General features: G+C 42.6%; 1 protein-coding gene across 1 annotated transcript; it reads left to right on the top strand.

The window, feature by feature from the left end:
• Nucleotides 1-3,300: 3,300 nt before the first annotated feature.
• Nucleotides 3,301-12,268, top strand: LOC119738176 (scavenger receptor cysteine-rich domain-containing group B protein-like; the record flags this gene model as incomplete). Its single annotated transcript, XM_038212925.1, has 6 exons — nt 3,301-3,421; nt 6,136-6,335; nt 7,719-7,860; nt 8,922-9,248; nt 10,451-10,759; nt 11,280-12,268. Coding segments are annotated over 6 exons (1,125 nt in total), but the record flags the coding sequence as incomplete, so codon positions are not given.
• Nucleotides 12,269-21,386: the final 9,118 nt, after the last annotated feature.

Below are 21,386 nucleotides of genomic sequence, written 5' to 3'. Positions count from 1 at the left end.
TAATGTTGTATAACACATTGATAACTTTTCTGATTAGGTTTTTCTGTAGTATATTTATTCAGTTTTAATGAAATTAGGTCGCAGGTTCATCCCTGCTCAAGTTTTTATTCGTAAATCGTCCCTATAGTCAGGTTTCTATATGAGTGACTTGTCATGGCGATTTTGTGCAACTGAGTGATAATTGATGAAACGTTTGGATTCGTAATCCAGTAGCGGATCTAGAGGGGGTTGGGGCTTGCAATACCCCACCCTCCACCCCACCCAATATAGCCGCTGACTAATGTTGATACTAGTAAAATGGGGTCAAAATAATGTGATGTGCCATTTATTAACTTTAAATAAATAAGTTACATGTGCCAAACGTGCATTGTATGATCAAATAGTCATGCTAAGTCACTCACATATGAGCAGTGGATTCTGATTGGCTTGTATTGTGTAAGGGGCGGGTTCTAAGTCACTCTGTGGGAATACTGGATTCTGATTGGTTAATGGGTTTTGTGCACTTGCTAATGCCATACACTGTTTGTACATGTAGATATTATGACTGACATATGATCAGGACTGTATAAAAGGAAGAGCAGGATCTAATAAACCTCACTTCTTCTTTTCCTTCGACTTATGATGGAGTGAGACCAATGAGAAGTCAAATCAGTATCCCGTGTCCAATCAATTGTTATACCAGCCGGGTCATCCACTGAATCCACCCAATCCACCAGCAATCCACCCAATCCACCGGTAATCCACCCAATCCACCGGTAATCCACTCAATCCACCAGTAATCCACCCCATCCACCAGTAATCCACCCAATCCACCAGTATTCCACCCAATCCACCAGCAATCCACCCAATCCACCGGTAATCCACCCAATCCACCGGTAATCCACTCAATCCACCAGTAATCCACCCCATCCACCAGTAATCCACCCAATCCACCAGTATTCCACCCAATCCACAAGTAATCCACCAAATCCACAAGGTAATCCACCCAACCCACCAGTATTGCACCCAACCCCCCTAATAAAGTTCCACTGGTGCACTTTTCCAAGTCTGCTTTACGCTACCAAGGTCTGGAAGTTGGACCGTCGCCCAGTGTTGTGGCATACAACCGCAGGAGCTAAAACGCCATAGGGGCCTGGCTGAGGACGAGGGCAACGCTCGTTACAATAATGATTGGAATACTTAAGTTACTGAACTAGCTGCCTTAGAATGCAGGATCGTAGATTTTAATATTGAGAAATCGTTCGACGTTCGTAGAATGTTAAAAAAGGGTACTTGCTGCGAAATGTTGGGGAAGGGGATGGTAAATGCCACCGTAACCCCCCCCCCCCCGGATTCTACGCCCTCGTTTACCCAAGTCGGAAGTCCCCGATATAGCTTCTCAGCAACACAAATAGACCCACGTAGACGACGTCTCGGGGGATTTGTGCCATGGAAGCCAGACGGATTATATATCTGCTCAGCTATAACGGCACCTTTTAACCCCGACACATCATGCCCAGCACCATGATATATAAAGCGATTTACCAACCTCCGTCGGTTCATACTCGGCTCCAGCTGATCGCTCCTGAAGACGTTTGTATTACTTTTTCTCATCGTATTCCTAAACAATGTCTTACTCTGCATCAAATCTGCTGGTGTTGGCTGCCACGCTGATCACCATCACTGCGCCCTCACGTAAGTGTGAAACTGAATTGAATTTGTCGTTGTCAACTGTAATTTTACAGATTATTTTCTGTTGTAAACAAAACAAAAACCAACACATGGAAATCTGTAAGCAGGCAACTGATTTCTATAGCTGAAACTTTGTAGGCTATGTCTGCGGTTTACAGTTACAAGCATCACGATCCCAGCACAAAACGTGTGCACACGTAACAATCAATCTAGCTTTTGGGGTTGAAAATTGAAAATAACTGGGACGGTACATTTTAGAAACATTGTTGTCATGTTAGTTTTCATTTCATAGTCTATTTGTATTGAATATAGTTTCACTAGTTGATGCCTCATCACTTTACTACTGTATCCGTATAGTTTTCGTACAATATAAACCAATCCACTGGATTCAGCGCTATCAGAAGGCCCAAACCGTTGCCTGAAAACAAGAGTCGCATTTTGCGCCTATCATTTTGTCTGTCAATGTTTATTCCAGTTAAAAAGAATGAAAATTACAGTATCCCAATTTCGACTTTGTATTTTAGAATTATGCTCGGCCCATCCTGTAGTGCAAGATGCGACGTCACATGACCAGGCAAGCAGCTCAAGCATATCAGGTAAGCACATGAAGCTGCTGATATTTAATTGTAACATTAATATTTTGTTTGTACCCCTATGTGTTTGCCGTGTGGCGTTCCGATGGTGGGGGGGGGGGGGTCCACTCCTTGTATTCCTTTGAATGAGGGGACACATGCGGTAACAGTTATTATCTGTGCATTTTATCCCCACCCCTGTAATTTAAACCATAATCTACAAATATGAAGCTATACTGTGGCTTTATGCAGTCCCAATTCTCTGAATTTGATACGAATAGAAAACAAGAAAGGGAATGGAGCGGGAATATAGGCCCTATCACATTCAAGAAACACCGATACAATATTAAAAACTAAGTAAAGTAGATATTCTTGAAAATGTAACTTCATTTTTCTCGACGCAAAGTATATGGGTTCCTGGTAAAAGTGCAATGGTTTTGTCCTAACCATTCCGATTAAATGATGATAATGACTCTTTTCTCAAAAATGATAGCATGCAAGGCGCACTGATTTCACTCGTTGCATGATCCTATTATTTACTTACAATCAAGTATGATATTTAATGATTTCTTTTATTTTTCTACTGGAATTTTGCAAAAATTCATGGTGTCCATTTCCTATAAAGCTGCTTCAGCACGACTAGAGGTCAGAATTTTGAACTTTTTGCAGAAGTAAATGTTTGGGTTTTTGGTGCGATTCGTGATTGTTTCAGTAAATAACAGTAAGTCAATAAGCAAACGTTCTGCACTCATCATTCAATGAGCAAATTCGATGGGTCCTATCTAAATTTGGACAGAAATTCCAAAAACTCAGGCTGAAGCGGTTTGCAACATCGCAATCAGTTGTCAGGAAAAGCATTAAATACTTTAATGTTTAATGGAAAACTGTTAAACTAGAAATGATGTTTTATGGTTTTCTTTTATGGTAGAGAAACGGAAGGTTGCGAAAAAATATGTTCCAGTGTAAAATTCATGCTGTGGTCCCCTAAACAAATTTATTTAGTAGGCAAAATGGGAATGAAAAATGATACCTCGTATCCGATATATTTTGTGTCATTTCAGGTCTTTCGTGTACGAGTTCTCCACTGGGGATGGCCAGTGGGGCCATCCCTGATTCCAGCGTGACGGCGTCAGGCACATACGGCTCGCCTTATCTCCCAAGCAAGGCCCGACTGAATAGTAAGTCTCATTGATTGCTACTCAGTCTCTCATTGCAATATTCTGCAACTGTTGCTTACTTTGCGTTTTGCCTTTTTTTGTGAGTTAAGACATAGGAATTGTATAAGCCCGACTCTAAAAACAACTAGAAACTTGTAAAAAAACATACTAGTTAACGATGCATTTTGATTGTTTTAATTATGGATTCCATTCTTGGTCAATATGACCAGCCCCTTTCTTTCTCAAGGCTTTAGGCTCATTTGCTGTTCATGAATTGTTCGTTTCCAATAATAACATCTCTCAAATTTTAAAGATGAATGTTTAAACGTTAAACCTAACCAGTTGAAACTTCAGCTAATTTTTTTCGCAAAAAATTGAAAAACCATGCACTACCTTGTGACCACGAAACACGATTTCGCCCATGGTACTCTGTATTAAAAAAAAAGGCAATTGACTGATCGTTGGAAATCACCACCATTTCTTGATTTCTTCGCAATGGCCTCAAGCCAGACGAAATAACATCACGGGGTGGTTAGTACCCTGCGATCTTTAATCCAAAAAAAAAAAATAATAATCATTCGGTTGGTTATTTCTGAGATACATGCAAATGATCCTACATGTCTTTAACCCATCAATGTCGCTTTGTCTAAGTTTCTAAATATAAAAATAGGTCGGCCCCTCAAAAAACTCCATGGATTCCGGATAATCTCCGCAAGACAGCTTACTTTTTTCAATTTTTTATTTGACCTAGTGCTCGAACCCTGTACTCCTGGAAAGCTTGAATAATCTGAAACTGTTCTTGAAATTGAGAGAAAAATGCACGGAGGTGATTCTGTGCGAGCACGCCACGCCGCATGTATATGACAATTTCCCGTTACATGAAAGCAGCAATATTCATGCTACAGTCAGACCGCGTATATCCTGTATTCAAGTGCTTATGTAAATCCCAGCAATTTATTGCACACTTTTTTTGGCCAGGGATGGGCGATAAGGCTATCCCAGAATAGTCCATGCATTCACCATCAACTTGACCCAATAAACACCGATTCTATGCATCACTCTGTCCGTGTTACGATTTATTTGTCATTGCATTGACTTGTTTTGTAACATTAGTGTTCTCATGTCCTAGCTGGGTACAAAACAAAAAATCGTCACTAGTTTGCTGTCATTAAAACAAAATCGACATCACTAACTCAAGTCTCTAGCGCGATTTCCTGTCACTGATCCTTTAGGCTCCGCAAGAACGAAAAAGTTACGAAATTTGTGATTACAAACGACCTTCAAATGACAATAACACACATTTGGTATTTGAAGTTGCGTCAGCACACAGGTCATGCCTGTTGCAAGTCATTTCTGTTCGGGATGTGTAATCTTTGTTTATTCTGTGGGATCTCAATTGTGAATTGATACATGTTAAGTAATGACAAAACCCTTGATTTCACAAACATTTAATTTAGAATTGACTTAAATTTCACATTGTGTCGTCAACCTCTTGGTAGTCTTCTTGACAGCCGCATTGTTCATGCTCATATACAACAATTTGACTGTTCGTATTGATCAACTCATTCCACATAGTCCTCCGTCCCTGATGATGCATTCCCAGGCCCGTCTATGCATAAATGTGCTACTGCGCGCCTAATAAGTTTGGCGTGTCTCTGCTTCGATGCGCATTCGCATTTTGGCGAAGACTGTACAGGAAACGTTTTATGATTGTGCCCATCACAGATATTGACAAGTTCCTCCAACATCAGACAATGAAAATTTGCTGCAAGGACAGGAACGACCCGATTATTCATCATATCGAAGTAAATGTTAGTTTGTATGTTTTTTCTCAAATAAAAAAAGGCAAATCATGAGAACATTACCTCAAATTCCTAAACAAACAGTGAGTTAAGTGCGACTGTCGTTCCTTTCAGAATTAAACGGTTGTGTATTTCGTCGGTTGTTGAGAATATTGTCTTACGTTCTGGGTATTAACCTCGTCATTCATGGAAAATCCTGCCTCATCGCTAATTATGAAGCGTTCAAGAATCGTGTTGGTCTTGCGAGCAGCCTCTGGCAAAACCTCATTCTCCTCATTTAACATCTAACAACTGACACTGGGGTCCGGGTCCCTCCGAATAAACAAAGAGTTATACTCAGTCCCCCAGAACAGGAGTGAATTCAGATTAAAACCTATTTACAGGCGCAAATCCCAATACAAAATATGCACTATTGCAGGCGCGGTTATAGAGCCAATATTTTTGGGGGGCTAGCAAAGTGGATCCAGATTTTTTTTTTAGAGAGGCGTGCTGAAATGTAGACCGGTTATTTGTTTCGGACACTTAGGCCTCCAAAAATCAATAGCTGTGTGTGTGTGTGGGGGGGGGGGGGGGATGCGGGGCGGCTCGTGCCATATTTTCAATGGGGAGCGCTGATAAAATGCTACAATCAGGCACACTATATTAACTAAAGTGTACAAATGCACCTCTCTCACGACTATTTATTTGGGGGGAGACCGTTCGCAAGAACGTCACATTCTCGGCTTACATTTTGCTAGTGCATTTTTTTTATGGATTTTTTTTTTTGGGGGGGGGGGGCTTACCCCCCTAGCCCCTCCCCCCGACCCCCGTAGAACCACCACTGTATAATTGTCATAATCATTCCGTAACGGTTGTACTTTCCTTAAGGAAACCCTGTAGTATTTGGTTCTATATTATTTTGAATGCCATGGTCTTTTGTTTTATTCCCCACAGGTACTGGTTGGTGGATATGCCCGAATGGAAAGCCCGAGGGTCAATGGATCCAGGTAGACCTCGGTCAGTACACGGCCATCACGGGAATCATCGTGCAGGGACACAGTTCGCGTCATATCCGAACCTTTGCTGTAAACTACAGTAATACGGGCGAGTCCAATGATTGGCAGAAACTAACTGACAGAGGACAGACCGTACAGGTGAGCCTAGGATCCTGTCAAGATCTATTCTCTAGTTTTCACTTTTCATATGGACAGTGAATAACACAAGGCCAATCGTACGGAATCTCGATCGTTCCAGGTTTAAATAAGTAAAGTATTGCTTTTATTGTGATATTATTATAGCAAAAGTTTTGCGAAAGAACTTGATGTATTTATACGCTATGCGTATTTATACGCTATGCGAAAAAAAAAAAACTATAGAGTTAGTTTGCAAAGCTATTGGGTTAATCTGTAAAAGTTTTATTGCTTTTAATAAATTTCGCTAAACTATTCCATCACGCCTATTTCGTTGCCTGTTACAAAATGTTGCGTTAATTCGCAAAACTATCGCGTTTTATTTATGCTAGTGCTTCATTTCGCAAATGTTTCGGCCCTAGTTGCATTAATTTGCAGAGGTAGGCCTATAAAGTATTACGTTAACTCGCAATTAAAAAGGGACACATTTTTTTTCTGTTAAACCTGAAACGATTGGGTCTCGTACTGGTTTGATGTCAAATTACGTGTCGTTGTAAACGTAAACAAACCTTTGATCTGCACTTCCTTTGACTTTAGCTCGGGTCGCGATATCCGTTTACACTCAAGCACCGGCGGTGATGTCTTGTCAACATTGAGGGGGCAAGTAGCATGGGCATTCGTAAAGCGAGGGGGGGGGGGGGTCGACGCCACCTGACTCTACGGGGAGCTTTTCAAACATGTATTTAATGGTACACGTATTCGGGTTTTAACCCAAATCCTTCCAGTGTGTTTTTATTTACATGAAATGGGTGTGGAAGACCAATATCTTTGCGCTATTACACGTACCGAATAATATTGGTAAGATATAATAATTATGTAACTGGTAATAATCTATATGCACTGTGATAAACTATTGGGGGGCAGCGCCATCGCCGTCTTCCCCTGCAGCGCAAACATTATTTGGATCAACCCCCTCCCCGGCGCCTCCCCCCTCCCCCAGATCGACGCCAATGGTATCAAGGCGAATACATTGTTTATAATTATGTTTTCCTCACGTCGCGTACATCTCAGACTTAGAAACGGAAGTGACATAAGAATTATGGAAATTTGAACATAATTTCTGAAGTGAAAATTTCTAGAGTGAAACTTATATCAAGTGATATTTTTTAATTGTCACAAGCCACTCTAAATCAGATCATCATTCACATCACCCAACCCAAGGTGTTTACAGGCATGTAATTGGAATTTCATGTTAAAAGGAGATAGCGCCAAAAACATGTTTAGCATCTTCCTATATCAGCGCAGCTCTTCAGATAGCAAAGGAGCCCGACGTACGTAGAACGAATATTTGAGCTACCTGATGTTGCGTTGGTGGTGATATTGTAAATCGTTATATTTTTTTTTCAGTTGAATGGGAACAATGGTAGTGGGCAACCTGTGAATGTGACGTTCCCCGTGGTACTGATGGCAAGATTCCTCCGCATACTTCCACTCACATGGAGTCACTCTGATTATTATTACCTGAGGTTCGAAGTGCTCGGATGTCGAGGTAATACAAATGTGCCCATCTAAACAATCTAAGTCGCCGTAGAAAGGCAATGATACCGCTAGTCATTTTGGTGTAAATAAAAATTGTTTTGATGGTTGGATCAGTTTAGAGGTCTATGCTCATTCCAACGCTGTAAGAACCAAATGCGGGCACTGACTTGATGTTCATATTGTGATGAAAAATGAATAGAACCCGGAGGAAGTTGTATTAATACAAGCCATATCTACAATTACGTTGAACTCATACTGATGCAACAGTGATTCCGATGCAGGCCGAATGATCAAGTTGGTATCTGACTGTTTTAATTTTATTTTAGGTCTACACTATAAAAATTGCGGTGTAAATTGAACACCGGTGGTCCTATGAAGATACCACCGGTGTTAAATCTAACACCACTATTTTTGCAATGTGGGTTGCTTTGACCCTCATAAAACCTGTGTCAGTAGGCTATCAAGGTTATGAATGTTGGAGGGTTGTGAGTTGGGAGTTGGGATGACGTTATTGTCGGCTGATATCACTTGCTGGGTGTGTTTATTCGTTTCTTTTCCGATTGATGACTCGTGTTGGTCCAGCTCTGTTGCATTCTGACAGTGCCCAGTATAAATCATACATGAAACGATGGGTTTGGATCACAAATTGGATAATGACCTTCATATTGCAAATTGAGTGGGGGATTTGAGTTAAGTTGCCTTTAATAAACAAAGACAAAGGAATTATCATTATTGTCAGACAACAGTCATCAATGGAAGGGGGAATACGTCTGGTTAGGCGAATTGAGCCATGAAACGGCACCTCGCGATAGGGAAAGAATTTAAAGGAATGATATGCATTTGCACACTCATCTTTTGCGTGTTTTGCGTTCAAATTATAGATACGATTATTGAGGCTGGTCGTATCACTCACAAACATTCGGCCAAGAAGTGAATCTCATGAAAGAGTGTCAATCTTACAAGACTCATTATTATTGAGAGTTAGGCCTACGTTTGATTGTTGTTTAAAATCGGAACGCACAGTTCATTCAAGAACTAATTTTGAAAGGAAATAATTCTCGATCTCAACAGTCACTAGCGGCATGATTCGATTGATTGGCGGTGATGACAAATGGAGCGGCAAAGTGGAAATCTACCGCCATGATGCTTGGGGTGCAGTCTGCGATAGCAGTTGGGATATGAAGGACGCCACCACCGTTTGTCATCAGCTCGGCTTCATCGAGGCTCTGGAGGCTAAAACGGGGTTGTCCAGCCGAGAGAGTGACCGGCCGATCGTGATGAATCGAGTCGCCTGTACTGGAACTGAACGACGGCTGGCTGACTGTCCGTTTGTCTGTACCGGCTCTCAGCAATGCAGCAGCTCAACTGTAGCAGGAGTCGTTTGTAAACCAAGACCTGGTGAGAAATACTCCGCCCTCTTTAGTTTCCATTTCATTCACATCCGACTTTGTGTCCTAAACGTCAGCTTATTACACAAGTAACTTTTGTTTTATCAAATCATCTCCAGATATTTACGACATTTCAGCGTTCTCTAATGATAAACGTCCACTATATTAAGGAGGCACTCAACCCCGAAACGCATTCTTCAAACAAAAGCACTTCCTAATAAATACAGGAAAAATATACTGATGAACTCAATAAAAAATCTGAAACATTTATTGTTATCTCTTACACCCACAAAATAGACAAAACAAGGAATTCAAAATCTTACTGGTACCTCCAAATACTGATTATTTGGACCATAGATTCTTTTGAGGTGGAGTTCCCCTTGCTCTTCAACATACTATATTTTTTTTCTATAAATAAATTTACAACTTGTATGTTTCATTCCAACCAAAATGTTTCCTTTTAACTTTTTGAACGTCTGCAACTCTCTAAAGAAGAAAATTAGTGTTTGCTTTGGGCACAAACAGACCCACTTTGCGAACAGACTGGCTCCCGGTCTGTACATTATCGATACTATAATAAGCCTCTATACTAATGACGTCACATTTTGTTTACTTGTGCACTTTCCTATGGAGCCAGTGGGGGCCCATGCTCCACTGAGCACCATAGGAAAGCACACATGTAAACAAAGTGTGACGTCTTAATACAGAGGCTTATTGTGGGACGGGGACCAGCCTACCCGCGAGAATAGAATTATTGTCTGGAAGCAAATAATTCGAAACTGTAAAGTAATAATGATTCAACAACTAAACGGGCTGATTTTTCGCTCAATGTTTCATTCAAAAGTGAATAACTTTCGTATTGCTATAAAAAAATAGCAATAACTTAGAAAATGAATCTATTTTTTTCTGGATAAAACTCATAAATACCACGATGAACGAATCTTGAATACAGGCCCACTGGATGTCATGAGTAGGCCTATGGGTTCTTTGGGGCACTGTCACTGACGGACAAGTAATTTGATTTTGGTCGGTACGTCACATATTGTTTCAGCCTGTATTTCCAACTGAAGAGGGGATTGTGAGGTCTACTGACCATGAGGGCGGGCTACCTATCCGTCCCTATTTCATTACACCACTCCACAGAGTAGGCGTCAGAGGGTAACTCGTCTTGTTTTCTAAATTGAGATGATGTCTTTATTGTGAAATGATCAGATGAGCTTCGGTTGGTCGGCGGATCTCGCACCAGCGGCCGAGTGGAGATATACCGTGGCGGCAGCTGGGGCACCATCTGTGATTCCAATTGGAACGAGACTGATGCGGGGATTGTCTGCCGACAGCTCGGTTTCTCAGACGCACTGGAGGCCAAGTCCGCTGCCCACTTCGGGCAGGGTAGCGGACCCGTCCATATGGACGGCGTAGCGTGCGAAGGATCCGAAGAGAAAATTACCGACTGCCCTTCCTACTGCTGGGAGGAGACAAGTTGTAGCCACTCACACGATGCTGGAGTGATCTGCAGTGATGGTAAGCATATAATGAGGGCAGTGCAACGATTCCTTTACCACATCGTCAATGATTCAAATCATCATAGAAAATACTCCGCGTATTCCTATCATTAGAAAGATGGATTTGTTCTAGCGTCATGCAAGAACGAGTGCTCCATTCAATTAGATAGTAACGATTTTTATTGTGCAACCGTATACCTTGATTTAAATGATAAAAAGCTGAAATAGTACAATGTGTTGAAACTATTAGTTGCCTAGCAATAATCGGTTGATACCTTAATCAATATTAGCAAGGGTTTCTTGCATGAAAGTATGTCCCGATTCTAAATTTTGCATATGTCTGCGAATCTGATGATCGTTCGGAGAGAATATTTTATTGACTTCTGTGTAAAGACGGTCTTATGATTGTATAGAGCCAGGTTCCTGTTTAGATTTTATTTAGAACACATTTTTTTAAAAATGAAAACTGTTTACTTTTCCAGTTTTCTTCAACAACCTTAGATGCAAACTGTTTGTTCTTCGCTTTTGTATTACTGCAGGAAACACCGTAACAACCAACAAGTGACGAAAGCTAAACCGCTCAAGCAACCAGGAAGGATAGGACACCACACATCATCCTTGTAAAGGGACAATATTTGTTTCATGGTATTTTGGACCATCAAAGTGTCCCTCGTAATTGCTGGTCGAATTCTTCTGTAGTCTGGTGACTGGTCTCGGCCTATAACCCATGCATGCTGTAAAGCCATTATAATTATGGAGAGTGGTACCTTGCTTCTCTTGCCATTGTTGTATATTACTGACTGTGTAATGTACGGCACCAATCTATTTTAACAGTGCATTTTGGTTAGATGTAGTTTTGAGTTCTATTTGTCAATATATGTTTTTTTGTGCAGCATTATGTAGAGGGCATGCAACAATCATGGGGGCTTTATTTGTATAATATACACAATGATAATAAGAAAACACCACAAGACCGCCCAAAAAAACCCCCAAAATATGCGAACAGGAGTGGAATCGATAATCAATTATATTATTGGACTCGCATCAATTTAGATATTTTTCAACGTCAGTTACTCACAGTAGAATGAGTCCATTGATATAAATACATTCAAATGAAATTGGGAAACGAAAAGTTAAAGTGCAGTGGATACATACTGAGGGTGAAAATGTTGGACTCTCTTATACTTCTGATACACCGACAAACTTTAATTGTTATTTCAGGAAAAGCTAAGGATGTTGCGTATATACGGCGTAGAATAGTCTTACTTTAAGGTGAACAAACTTTGCCAAATACGTTGAATTAAAAATAAATAATTTCGTATGACTTTTGTCACGCATAATATTCGGCGTAATAGTATTAAAAAATAAACCTGCATTTTTAGCTGGGGATAACACTTAATAAATGTATAACTACACACAAGAAAGCACTTGTTAAAGACTTATATCATTATCATGCTGCCAAACTGAATAATTGTGTGTTTTAGCCATGTATAATGCTTGCCATAATATTATGTTAGAACAAACCTGTATTTTTAAATAGGATAGTACTTATTAGATTTCTAATAGCTTTATATCAACACACAAGAAAGCACTTATTGAAGCAATTTGTAAACCTACATGATTATCATGCTGCCAATATAAAAATAAAAATAAAAATAAACTAAAACTTTCTTCTCCTCTTAAATGCATGAAAACCACTTGTATGATCCCTTGTTGGTTAATTTTTATCAAAAAGTGCACTTCTTTAAACATTTATAATGTTTCCATACTTTTTCGGACAACCGAGAGCGTTGTTGCTGTGATGTCATTTTAGGAAGACATTGCTCAGTTGTGGGGTTTTCTGCTCAAAATCGTGAACTCAAAAATGTGCTCATTGAAAACATTTGTGAGAAAAGTTGACTCGCCTTACTGCCATGTACTGACACAATAACGGATCGACAAAGAAAGAACGATTTCGAAAGCAAATCATCACAAATTCGCACAACTTTTGCTAGCTGTAACATTGAGCTTTCTGCCTGAAATCACACTTTTGCTACTGAATATGAAAATTTGCATGAGCAAAATGATACCAAAATAGCCTTACAAATTGCGAAACCATAATTGAAAATAAAGGTGCATTTTCAAGGATTGCATTATTAGCATCCCCTACGCCCTCGGTTGTGTACAGACATATCCGAGCACGATAACAATCCTATCACGAAGGCCCCTTGCAATGGCGAAAGCCCTGTGCTAGCTATTGTTCAGATAATCCAGCACGAGGCATGCAGTTGTTTTGTGCAATAGCATGCGTAATGGTTTCTCCATTGAAGGGGGCCTCGTGAGTGTATACAGTGATCAGGTGAGCCAGGATTCGTCCAAAAAATCAGCAGGATAGATGTGCAGGATAAACTTTGCACAAAATCGGGCAGAGAGTTGCCTAACTGCGCATTTAAAAAAATCTCAGACTTTCTCGGATTTCATTGAAAACTATACTTAACTGCCATATCCAACAATATGTTTTTCAGCGCAGGAGCAGTGATTTCTTGTCAAACTGGGAGTAGGGGAGAGTGGGAGGGGGCGGCGGACAATCTAAAAGACATTCCAGGTCGCAATTTTAAGTGGTTAAGAGGATTTTCGTCATCTTAGGTCGAGACGTTCCGAGGTCATACCATTAGAATCAGCTAAGCTATTCGTAGCAAGCGTGGTTTTTTTTTTACACGGTGGGTCGCTGGCCCGCTGGCCCAACGCGCAACCTCATCCGGTAGGCCGCCCAGGAGTGGAGTAATAGCGGTATGGTTTTATACTTCCGAGGTAGCCTTCTCCTAGGTGGGAAGCCAACCAAGGCTGACGAGCCCCACCTGCACGGGTTTGGAATCAGAGTTTTCCGTCTATTAGGAGGGTTGCCTTAAACCTGCCTTCCAAACATTACTGCAGTGTCATTGCCAAATTAATGTTTGATATATTGTCCCGACAATTTCAAAGATAAGTCTTTTGGATGATTGTCTTCAACATGAATGTTAGTTATATGCTTGTCATACATGAGGGTAAATATGAGCCGAAAGCCAGTGAGAAAATATTTCCGTCACAACTGCAGGAAATGATGTTTTGGGGTCTGCCCATAAGTCAGACGCCTCATAGGTCTGACGCCTCATAGCTCCGACAAAATCGCATCCCCCAACCAAATAAAGGTCCTTAAGTTCGACGCCTCATAAGTTCGACGCCTCATAGCTCCGACGCCTCGTACGCTTCGTTTTTCCGACGTCGGACCTATGAGGCGTCGGAATTATGATACGGCCCCGAAGTTTTAACCAGGACTTGTTTTCGGCTCCGCCTCCCTTTACGTGAGCAATTTGGTGCATTGGTACTCCACACAACTATGTCTCCACCAGATGTTTGACATATTGCCCAGACAATGTCAAAGGTTAAGTCTGTTTTGGATGAACGTCTTGAACATGCATGTTCGTTACAGGATCGTCGTACATAGGGTAACTGTGAGCCAGTGTCAAACCACATGCGTCACTTCCAATGTTCACTGGTTGGCCTTGCCATAGTTGGTCCCGCCCAGTTCTCGGTAGTAGAGTCTTGCGAAGCGGGCGCTTTCTACATCGACTCTTCGGCAACTTCGACCCCAGGGTGTCGACCAGTACGAGCCCACTACTACCTGCTCTCTCACTCTGGTATTGGATCGTTTGCATGTGCAAAGTTTTTGAACACGTATACTGCAAATGAGGAATACTCTATACATACAGTGGCTTTATTTGTTTAAAAAAATATACAAAATGATAAAAAAAATATAAAAAAAACACGGAAGACAGGAATGGAATCGATAATCAATTATATTATTGAGCTCCCATCCATTTTGATATTTTCCAAAGTCAGCTACTCGCAGTATAATGAATCCACTGATATAAACGCATTCAAATGAAATCCGGAAACGAAATGTCGGAGAACGAAAAGTCACATACGTGTGGATAATTCTGAGTTGGAGCACAAGGGGCTGGCACAGGCTTTGAACAGGGGAAGTTGCCCCTATGCCCCTCCCCCCTTCCTTAGTTACGCCACTACATAGTCCGCACAGCCCAATAACGGATGCTTGTTGGACTGTCAATTTTAATCTCATGGCACATGAATACGAATCATAATGACAATTTATTACATGTTTTGGCATATGTAATATTATTATTTTGATGTAATTGGTGTAATAAGACGCAGTTTGGGTTCAGGTGTCTATTTATTGGGTCTACACGATACATATTACTGCATTGCAGTGGCAGATCGAGACAACTCACAGGAAGTTGGGGGGGGGGGGGGTGCGGACCCGACGAGGCCCAATGTCGCTGCCAGATGTTTGATGAATTGCCAAGAACATTTCAAGTTAAAGTCTGTCTGGGATTATCATCTTGAACATGTCTGTTGCAGGCTCGTCATACATGAGGGTAACTATGAGCCAGCCTCGGCCTCCGAGACGATGTTTGCTCATGAAAGGATCCAAGACCGCGGGCTCCCGCGGCGCCAAAATCAACGTCCGTGGAAAAATGCGGAGGGTGTCTTCTGCCGGGTCGGACACTTCGGGTCGTCCTGATTTTCCCGTACGGACCGGCGATCCGTTTCGTCGATTTTTCGTGACTGCGTTTTGCGCAGGAATTTGCCGTCGTGTGCGCTTTCACGTTGACTGCCTGGCCGCCCCCTGTGTTGGCTTTTCTGCGTGTCTAGACTGTGCGAGGTCAGCGGCTTCGAATTAGGGGTTGCGTTTACGTGTTCTACTCGGCTGTTCTGCAAAAGTGTTCACCAAACGGTAGCATGGGGTGACCTTGGCATGGTGCGTGGCCACCAAGTGTCCCTATTCTTGCATGTGCTTTGCTTGCCGCCCCTGCGCCGAGTGCAACGAATACTCAGAAGGACTACACATTAGTATGCCTTGCGCGGTCTGACCAATCGAAAGTCTACACTGCGTAGTATTTCCGGGCTATGCAAAACTGTCGATGGCAACGCGTACTGCAGCCTGCTCCACACCCTGGAAACGAGGTTGGGTCTACGGTGCTCGCTATTTGAAGCGCAAGCATGTGACGTCGCGTGATGAATGCTGTTGCTTCCATAATGTGTTTACAGCTCCATGCTTCCACCACCAAGGCTGAGCGTTGTGAGTTCGCTGCCCGCTATGGCGTGTCAAACGTTGCAATCATTCAATATTTTGCAATATATATGTTGGATGTTCAATATGTGTTTGTTATCTTTTACATTTATGTGCGATGTTCAATATAAGTGTGCGATGTTTTTCATTATTTGCGCGATGTTTAATATATTTGTGCGATGTTTTACTATATATGTGTGCGATGTTTAAAATTTATATGCGATTTTCAATTTATATGTGCGATGTTTTTGACGATATATATGTGCTATTTTTTTCAATATTATGTTCGATTTTTTGCATTAAATGTGCGATGCTTTTCGATACAATTGTGTGTGTTGTTTTACAATATATTTGCGATATTCTCAAATATGTGAGCAATATGTTTTACACATATGTCTGACATTTCGAGCTATTTGTATTCGATGTTTCATCGGTATGTTTGCATTCGATCTTTTGCAATATGCATTTGATGTTTCCCTTTTCATTCGATGTTTCGTTAAGAGTCAAAGTCTGGTTACTAGACCGCGAAAGTCAGGGGATCGCGTAAAGTGATAAGAGCCAGACCTAAACGGTAAAAACCGGAGTTGTGGGTAATTCTTTAAGCATACGCAATGCGTTCATCAATGTTCGGGCAGTACCCCCAGCTGCAACCTCGTCCCCAGGTAGTCGAGTAGTACGCGCCCACCACTACCTGCTCTCTCACCCTGGTACTGGATCATTTGCATGTGCAAGATTTTTGAACACGTATGCAAATGAGGAACAGTCTGGTGCCTGGATATGCGTTACACTTCAGCGTTTGTTTTTGTATGCGGTGTCTGGGGTAAAAACAGAGTCAATTCGTAGCAGCGCGAGCACGGTGTGAGTTACGAAAACACGATTTTTGAAATCAAACTGTTACGATCTTATATCGAGACAACATGCAGTATCATATTTCATATTAACATGAGCAATTAAATTGGAAAGAAAATTAGTATTTTCGAGAAGGTGTGGACGAATGATCGCGAAAACACGTACTGCACGTAAAGTTTCCTACCCAGGGTTTACTATTGGAAACGCGGTTGGAAATAAAGTAAGCACTGGGGACGAGGTTGCCCCAGCTGCGCCTGTACTACCCCAACCTCATCCCCAGTGCTAACTTTATTTCCAACCGCGTTTCCAATAGTAAACCCTGGATAGGAAACTTTCTTCCTGTATCCTGATTGGATACCGCAATTGGCTAGTAATGGATTTTTATCGTGTACTTGGTGCTATTATTCAAAACGTGCAGTACGTGTTTTCGCGATCATTCGTCCACGCCTTCTCGAAAATAAGATCGTAACAGTTTGATTTCACAAATTGTGTTTTCGTAACTCAAGCCGTGCTCGTGCTGCTACGAATTGACCCTGTTTTTACCCCAGACACCGCATACAAAAACAAACGCTAATGTGTAACGCATATCCAGGCACCAGACTGTTCCTCATTTGCACACGTGTGCAAAAATCTTTCACATGCAAATGATCCAATACCAGGGTGAGAGAGCAGGTAGTGGTGGGCGCGTACTGCTCGATACCCTGGGGACGAGGTTGGTACTACCCAGAGTGTTATGTGCATCATCTATGCATTGAGGAGTGCATGACACATGGTCTGAGCTCCAAGGCCGATTTGCACCTGTCCCGTTTAATGATCCAGTTACCTGATAATTTGTTAGCATAAGCTGATGTAAAATTGGGCAAAATTAGATGTTTATGGAAAAAAATCGAATTGTAAGCGGTTAACCTTGCATTTTTTTTTTAGCAAAATCAGATGTTTCTGGAAAATTGCAGATTGTATGGGGTTAGATGTTTATGAAACATTTCAAATTGTAAGGGGTGAACATCATGATTGCATATTTTAGCGAAATTTGGCAAAATCAGATGTTTCCGAAAAATTTCAGATGTAAGGGATTATCCTTGCTTTTTTAGTAAAATTTGGCAAAGTTAGATGTTTATGAAATATTCAAATTATAAGGGGTTAACCTTGCATTTTTTAAGCGAAATTGGGGAAAAAATCTGATGTTTCTGGAAAATTGCAGATTATAAGGGGTTAACCTTGCTTTTTGAATAAGATTGGTAAAATTAGATGTTCATGAAAAAAAATTCAAATTGTAAGGGGTTAACCTTGAAGAATGGTGTCCGTGGTTTCCTTCGTCTGGCGTGTGAGAACCCCAAATTCGTTCTACGTTACATTGGTGGCAGCAATGGCATATCTGATGGAGGAAAAACAGGTAGAATTTGGAGTGTTTTTCGCCATGAATACACCGGGTCGAGTTAGTCTGGCGTCCGACTCGCCACGCGGCGGGTACGCACGCTGGATCGGGGCCTCGCAGAGCGTAACCAACCTGGTGAGATGGCCAGCAAAGCGTTCGTCACGTTGGATGACTCGGAGTTGGACTTTTTCAGGGTTTCGGGGAGCCAGCTAGGCCCACATGCTAAAACCCATGGGAAATCGCGCCCTACTGTGCACCACGGCGCAACAGACGCTCTGTTCCACTCAGAACACTGCCGAGTTGCGCCTGTTGATAATAAAGCAGGGCTGGCCGGGCTTGATCGTCCGGAGACACCCCGCATCAACACACGTGCCAGGTCCCACGAGGGGTCGCCCCGTGCTGTAGACGACGGCGCAACAGACGGTTCGTTCCATTCGGAGCGATCCCGATTTGTGCTGTCCGATGCAGCGGGGGCGGGGCTTAGTCGGGACATACCCCAGTTTGCTGGTAATAACACAGTACATGCCAGGTCCCGCGAGGGGCCGCCCCGTGCTGTAGACGCTGGCGCAGCAGACGTCTCGTTCCATTCGGAGCGATTCCGAGCTGTGCTGGTTGATGCAGCGGGGGCGGGTTTTCGTCCTGGGGCAACCCACAACCCCTACGCTCATAAAAATAGTGCTAGGCCCCACATGGAAGCACAACTCAGTGCTAACATGGATACGACTGGTGCGGCCTCCCATTCGGGGCGCCCCCCGGGCTGGATTTGCCCATATACCGGGGGCGGGAAACTGTCCGAGCGCGCCTCAGGCGGCACGACCGGGAGTGGATCTCCCCCAGCAGTACGTTCATCCCCACTATCGCAGTACGGCGAGTCCTGACAACCACTCGGAGCAGGCCCGCACTGCACGACTCTAGGGGACGGAGCCGGTAGTGTTGCTCCGCACGGGATTCAATGGAGCGGAGCCGGCGAGGTTGCTCCGCACGTACGGGAGTCTATGGAGCGGAGCCGACAGAGTGGCTCCGCACGGGAGTTAATGGAGCGGAACCGTGGAGTTGCTCCGCACGGAAGTCAATGGAGTGGAGCCGGCGCAGTTGCTCCGCACGGGACTCAATGGAGCGGAGCCGATGGAGTTGATCCGCACAGGAGTCAATGGAGAGGAGACCCCGGGGTGGGCCCAGAGGAGAACCCAGAGGTGATCCCAAAGGTGATCCAAGCAGAGAACCCAGAGGACAACCCAGAGGAGACCCCAGAGGTGACCCCGGAGGAGACCACAGAGGAGACCAGGACACCCAAGCGGATACCCCAGCGGAGGCGCCGCCTTGTTCGGGGACGAACGAGAGTCCTCGGAGGGGGCTGTGTAACGGCGGTGCCGGGCCGCCGGCAGAGGGCGCCAGCACGGACCCACGGTGCAACCGTAGCGTTGGGACCCCTGCTGCTGAGCCAGGGAGACCCGTTGCCAGACTGCGCCGACTCAGTAGTGTGACTTTTATATAGCGTCTTTTTTGTTGTGAGTTGTATAAAGAGAGAGCCTCGTGTAAAGAAAGTGGCAAGCATAAATGGCCGGAGAGCCCCGAAACCCTGAAGAATAGTGTCCGTGGTTTCCTTCGTCTGGCGTGTGAGAACCCCAGATTCGTTCTATGTTACAATAGGACACAATCAGATGATTCTGGAAAATTGCAGATTGTTAGGGCTTAACCCTGTATTTCTAGCAAAATTGGGCAAAAAGAAATGTTTATGAAACATTTTAAATTGTAAGAGGTGTACCTTGTATATTTAGTAAAATTTGGCAAAATCAGATTTGTATGAAAAATCTAAAATGGTAAGGGGTTAACCTTGCTTTTTTAGCAAAATTTGGAGCATATTTTACTAAAATTGGGCAAAATCAGATGCTTCTAAAAAATCCAGATGTAAAGTTTCCACAAAAACAGCTGTTGAAAAAGAGCCCAATGTTGAATTTTACTGAGTCTGAGGTCTATCCAGGGGACGATCCTTATTTCAACTCCCGGAGATTCGCTGACAGTCTCTATTTTTCTTTTTAAGAAAGTCGAAATAGCTGAAGAGGGAGGTGAGAATCTATATGTGCCCAGATACAAAGAGTAGAAATCTACGCGTCTGCCTTTTGAAAATACACAATTGCGGTGTTCATTGTTGCGTAATGATCCGCCTAGCACACGACTGTTTTGCACATTAGGCTGTGTTATGCAGCTTCCTAACAAACCAAACACACTGGGCTCATTATATTGACTTGTTTTTACCCATTAAGGTAAAGCAAATGGACCCGGTAATCTTACTGGCGCGTTTGCTCACCTATAAAGACAACTTTTCTCAGTTTAAGGAAAATTCTAAGGTAACGAAATGGCCGAGTGGTTACGACTCGTCGTCCACGGTTAGCGAGGTCCCGGGTTCGAATCCCGCTGGTGTCTTTTTGGTTTTTAACGTATGAGTTCAATTATTCACTATAAGAGATTTAATTTCCCGTCGTAAAGTACCAACAGTACCTTAGCTTAATCGGTAAGCACTGCTGCTGGTACTGTCCGCGAGTTCCAGGTTGGCGCCTTCGTACAGGTTCAGGGCATGTGGTCCACTCGGAGGATCAGGGCTTAGGGGCCGCCCTGTTCCTCCCTTAGCTCTTTGCTTTTACATGGTGCCTGGCCCTCCGGGGTTATATGGATGGATAGGGAAGGAAGTGTGTATTGGTCGGGGACGCCGAGACCCCGGAAGAGAACTAAGGGATCGGCTGGGGCATTGTTATGGCTCAGACCGATCCCTGAAAGCTTGACTAGCACATAACTTTTTGATTTTTTTTACCCTCTATCTTTTATACTTTGGTTTAGTTTGATATCTACAGCTGCTCGGCAGGTCTACGGGTAGTATCAAAATTGAAACAAAGGTGTATGTCATAAATCAATGAATATTTCATAATTGACTATAATCAAAACGGAGTTTCGTTTGATCAATTTGACTATTATTATATAATGACGCGATTGCCAATTGACGTAAGAAACGCCATAAATTATACCGGGAAAGAATAAAGATGTACATTGTAATATAAATATTATTTATACATCTTTCAAATAACGTGTCTTTAATTGTGAGCATTCCAAACAATACAGTAATTCGCAATAGTAATAGAATGGTATATGATAGCACGATCAATGCGTCTCTATTAAATTTAAAAAAATATAATTTAGGCCCCTATGTGTGAAATATTTTTTGATTGACTATGAGCATTCCATACGAATGAGTTAATTCGCAAAAATAGCAACAACAAAAGAGAAAGGAAAAAGAGAAAATTCCTTTACCCTAAAAAC

Source organism: Patiria miniata, unplaced genomic scaffold (assembly GCF_015706575.1).
Source record: "Patiria miniata isolate m_02_andy unplaced genomic scaffold, ASM1570657v1 HiC_scaffold_3, whole genome shotgun sequence".
NCBI classification, from domain to species: domain Eukaryota; kingdom Metazoa; phylum Echinodermata; class Asteroidea; order Valvatida; family Asterinidae; genus Patiria; species Patiria miniata.
Note: the sequence above shows the minus strand (reverse complement) of the source record. Positions and strands in the feature narration are given on the sequence as shown.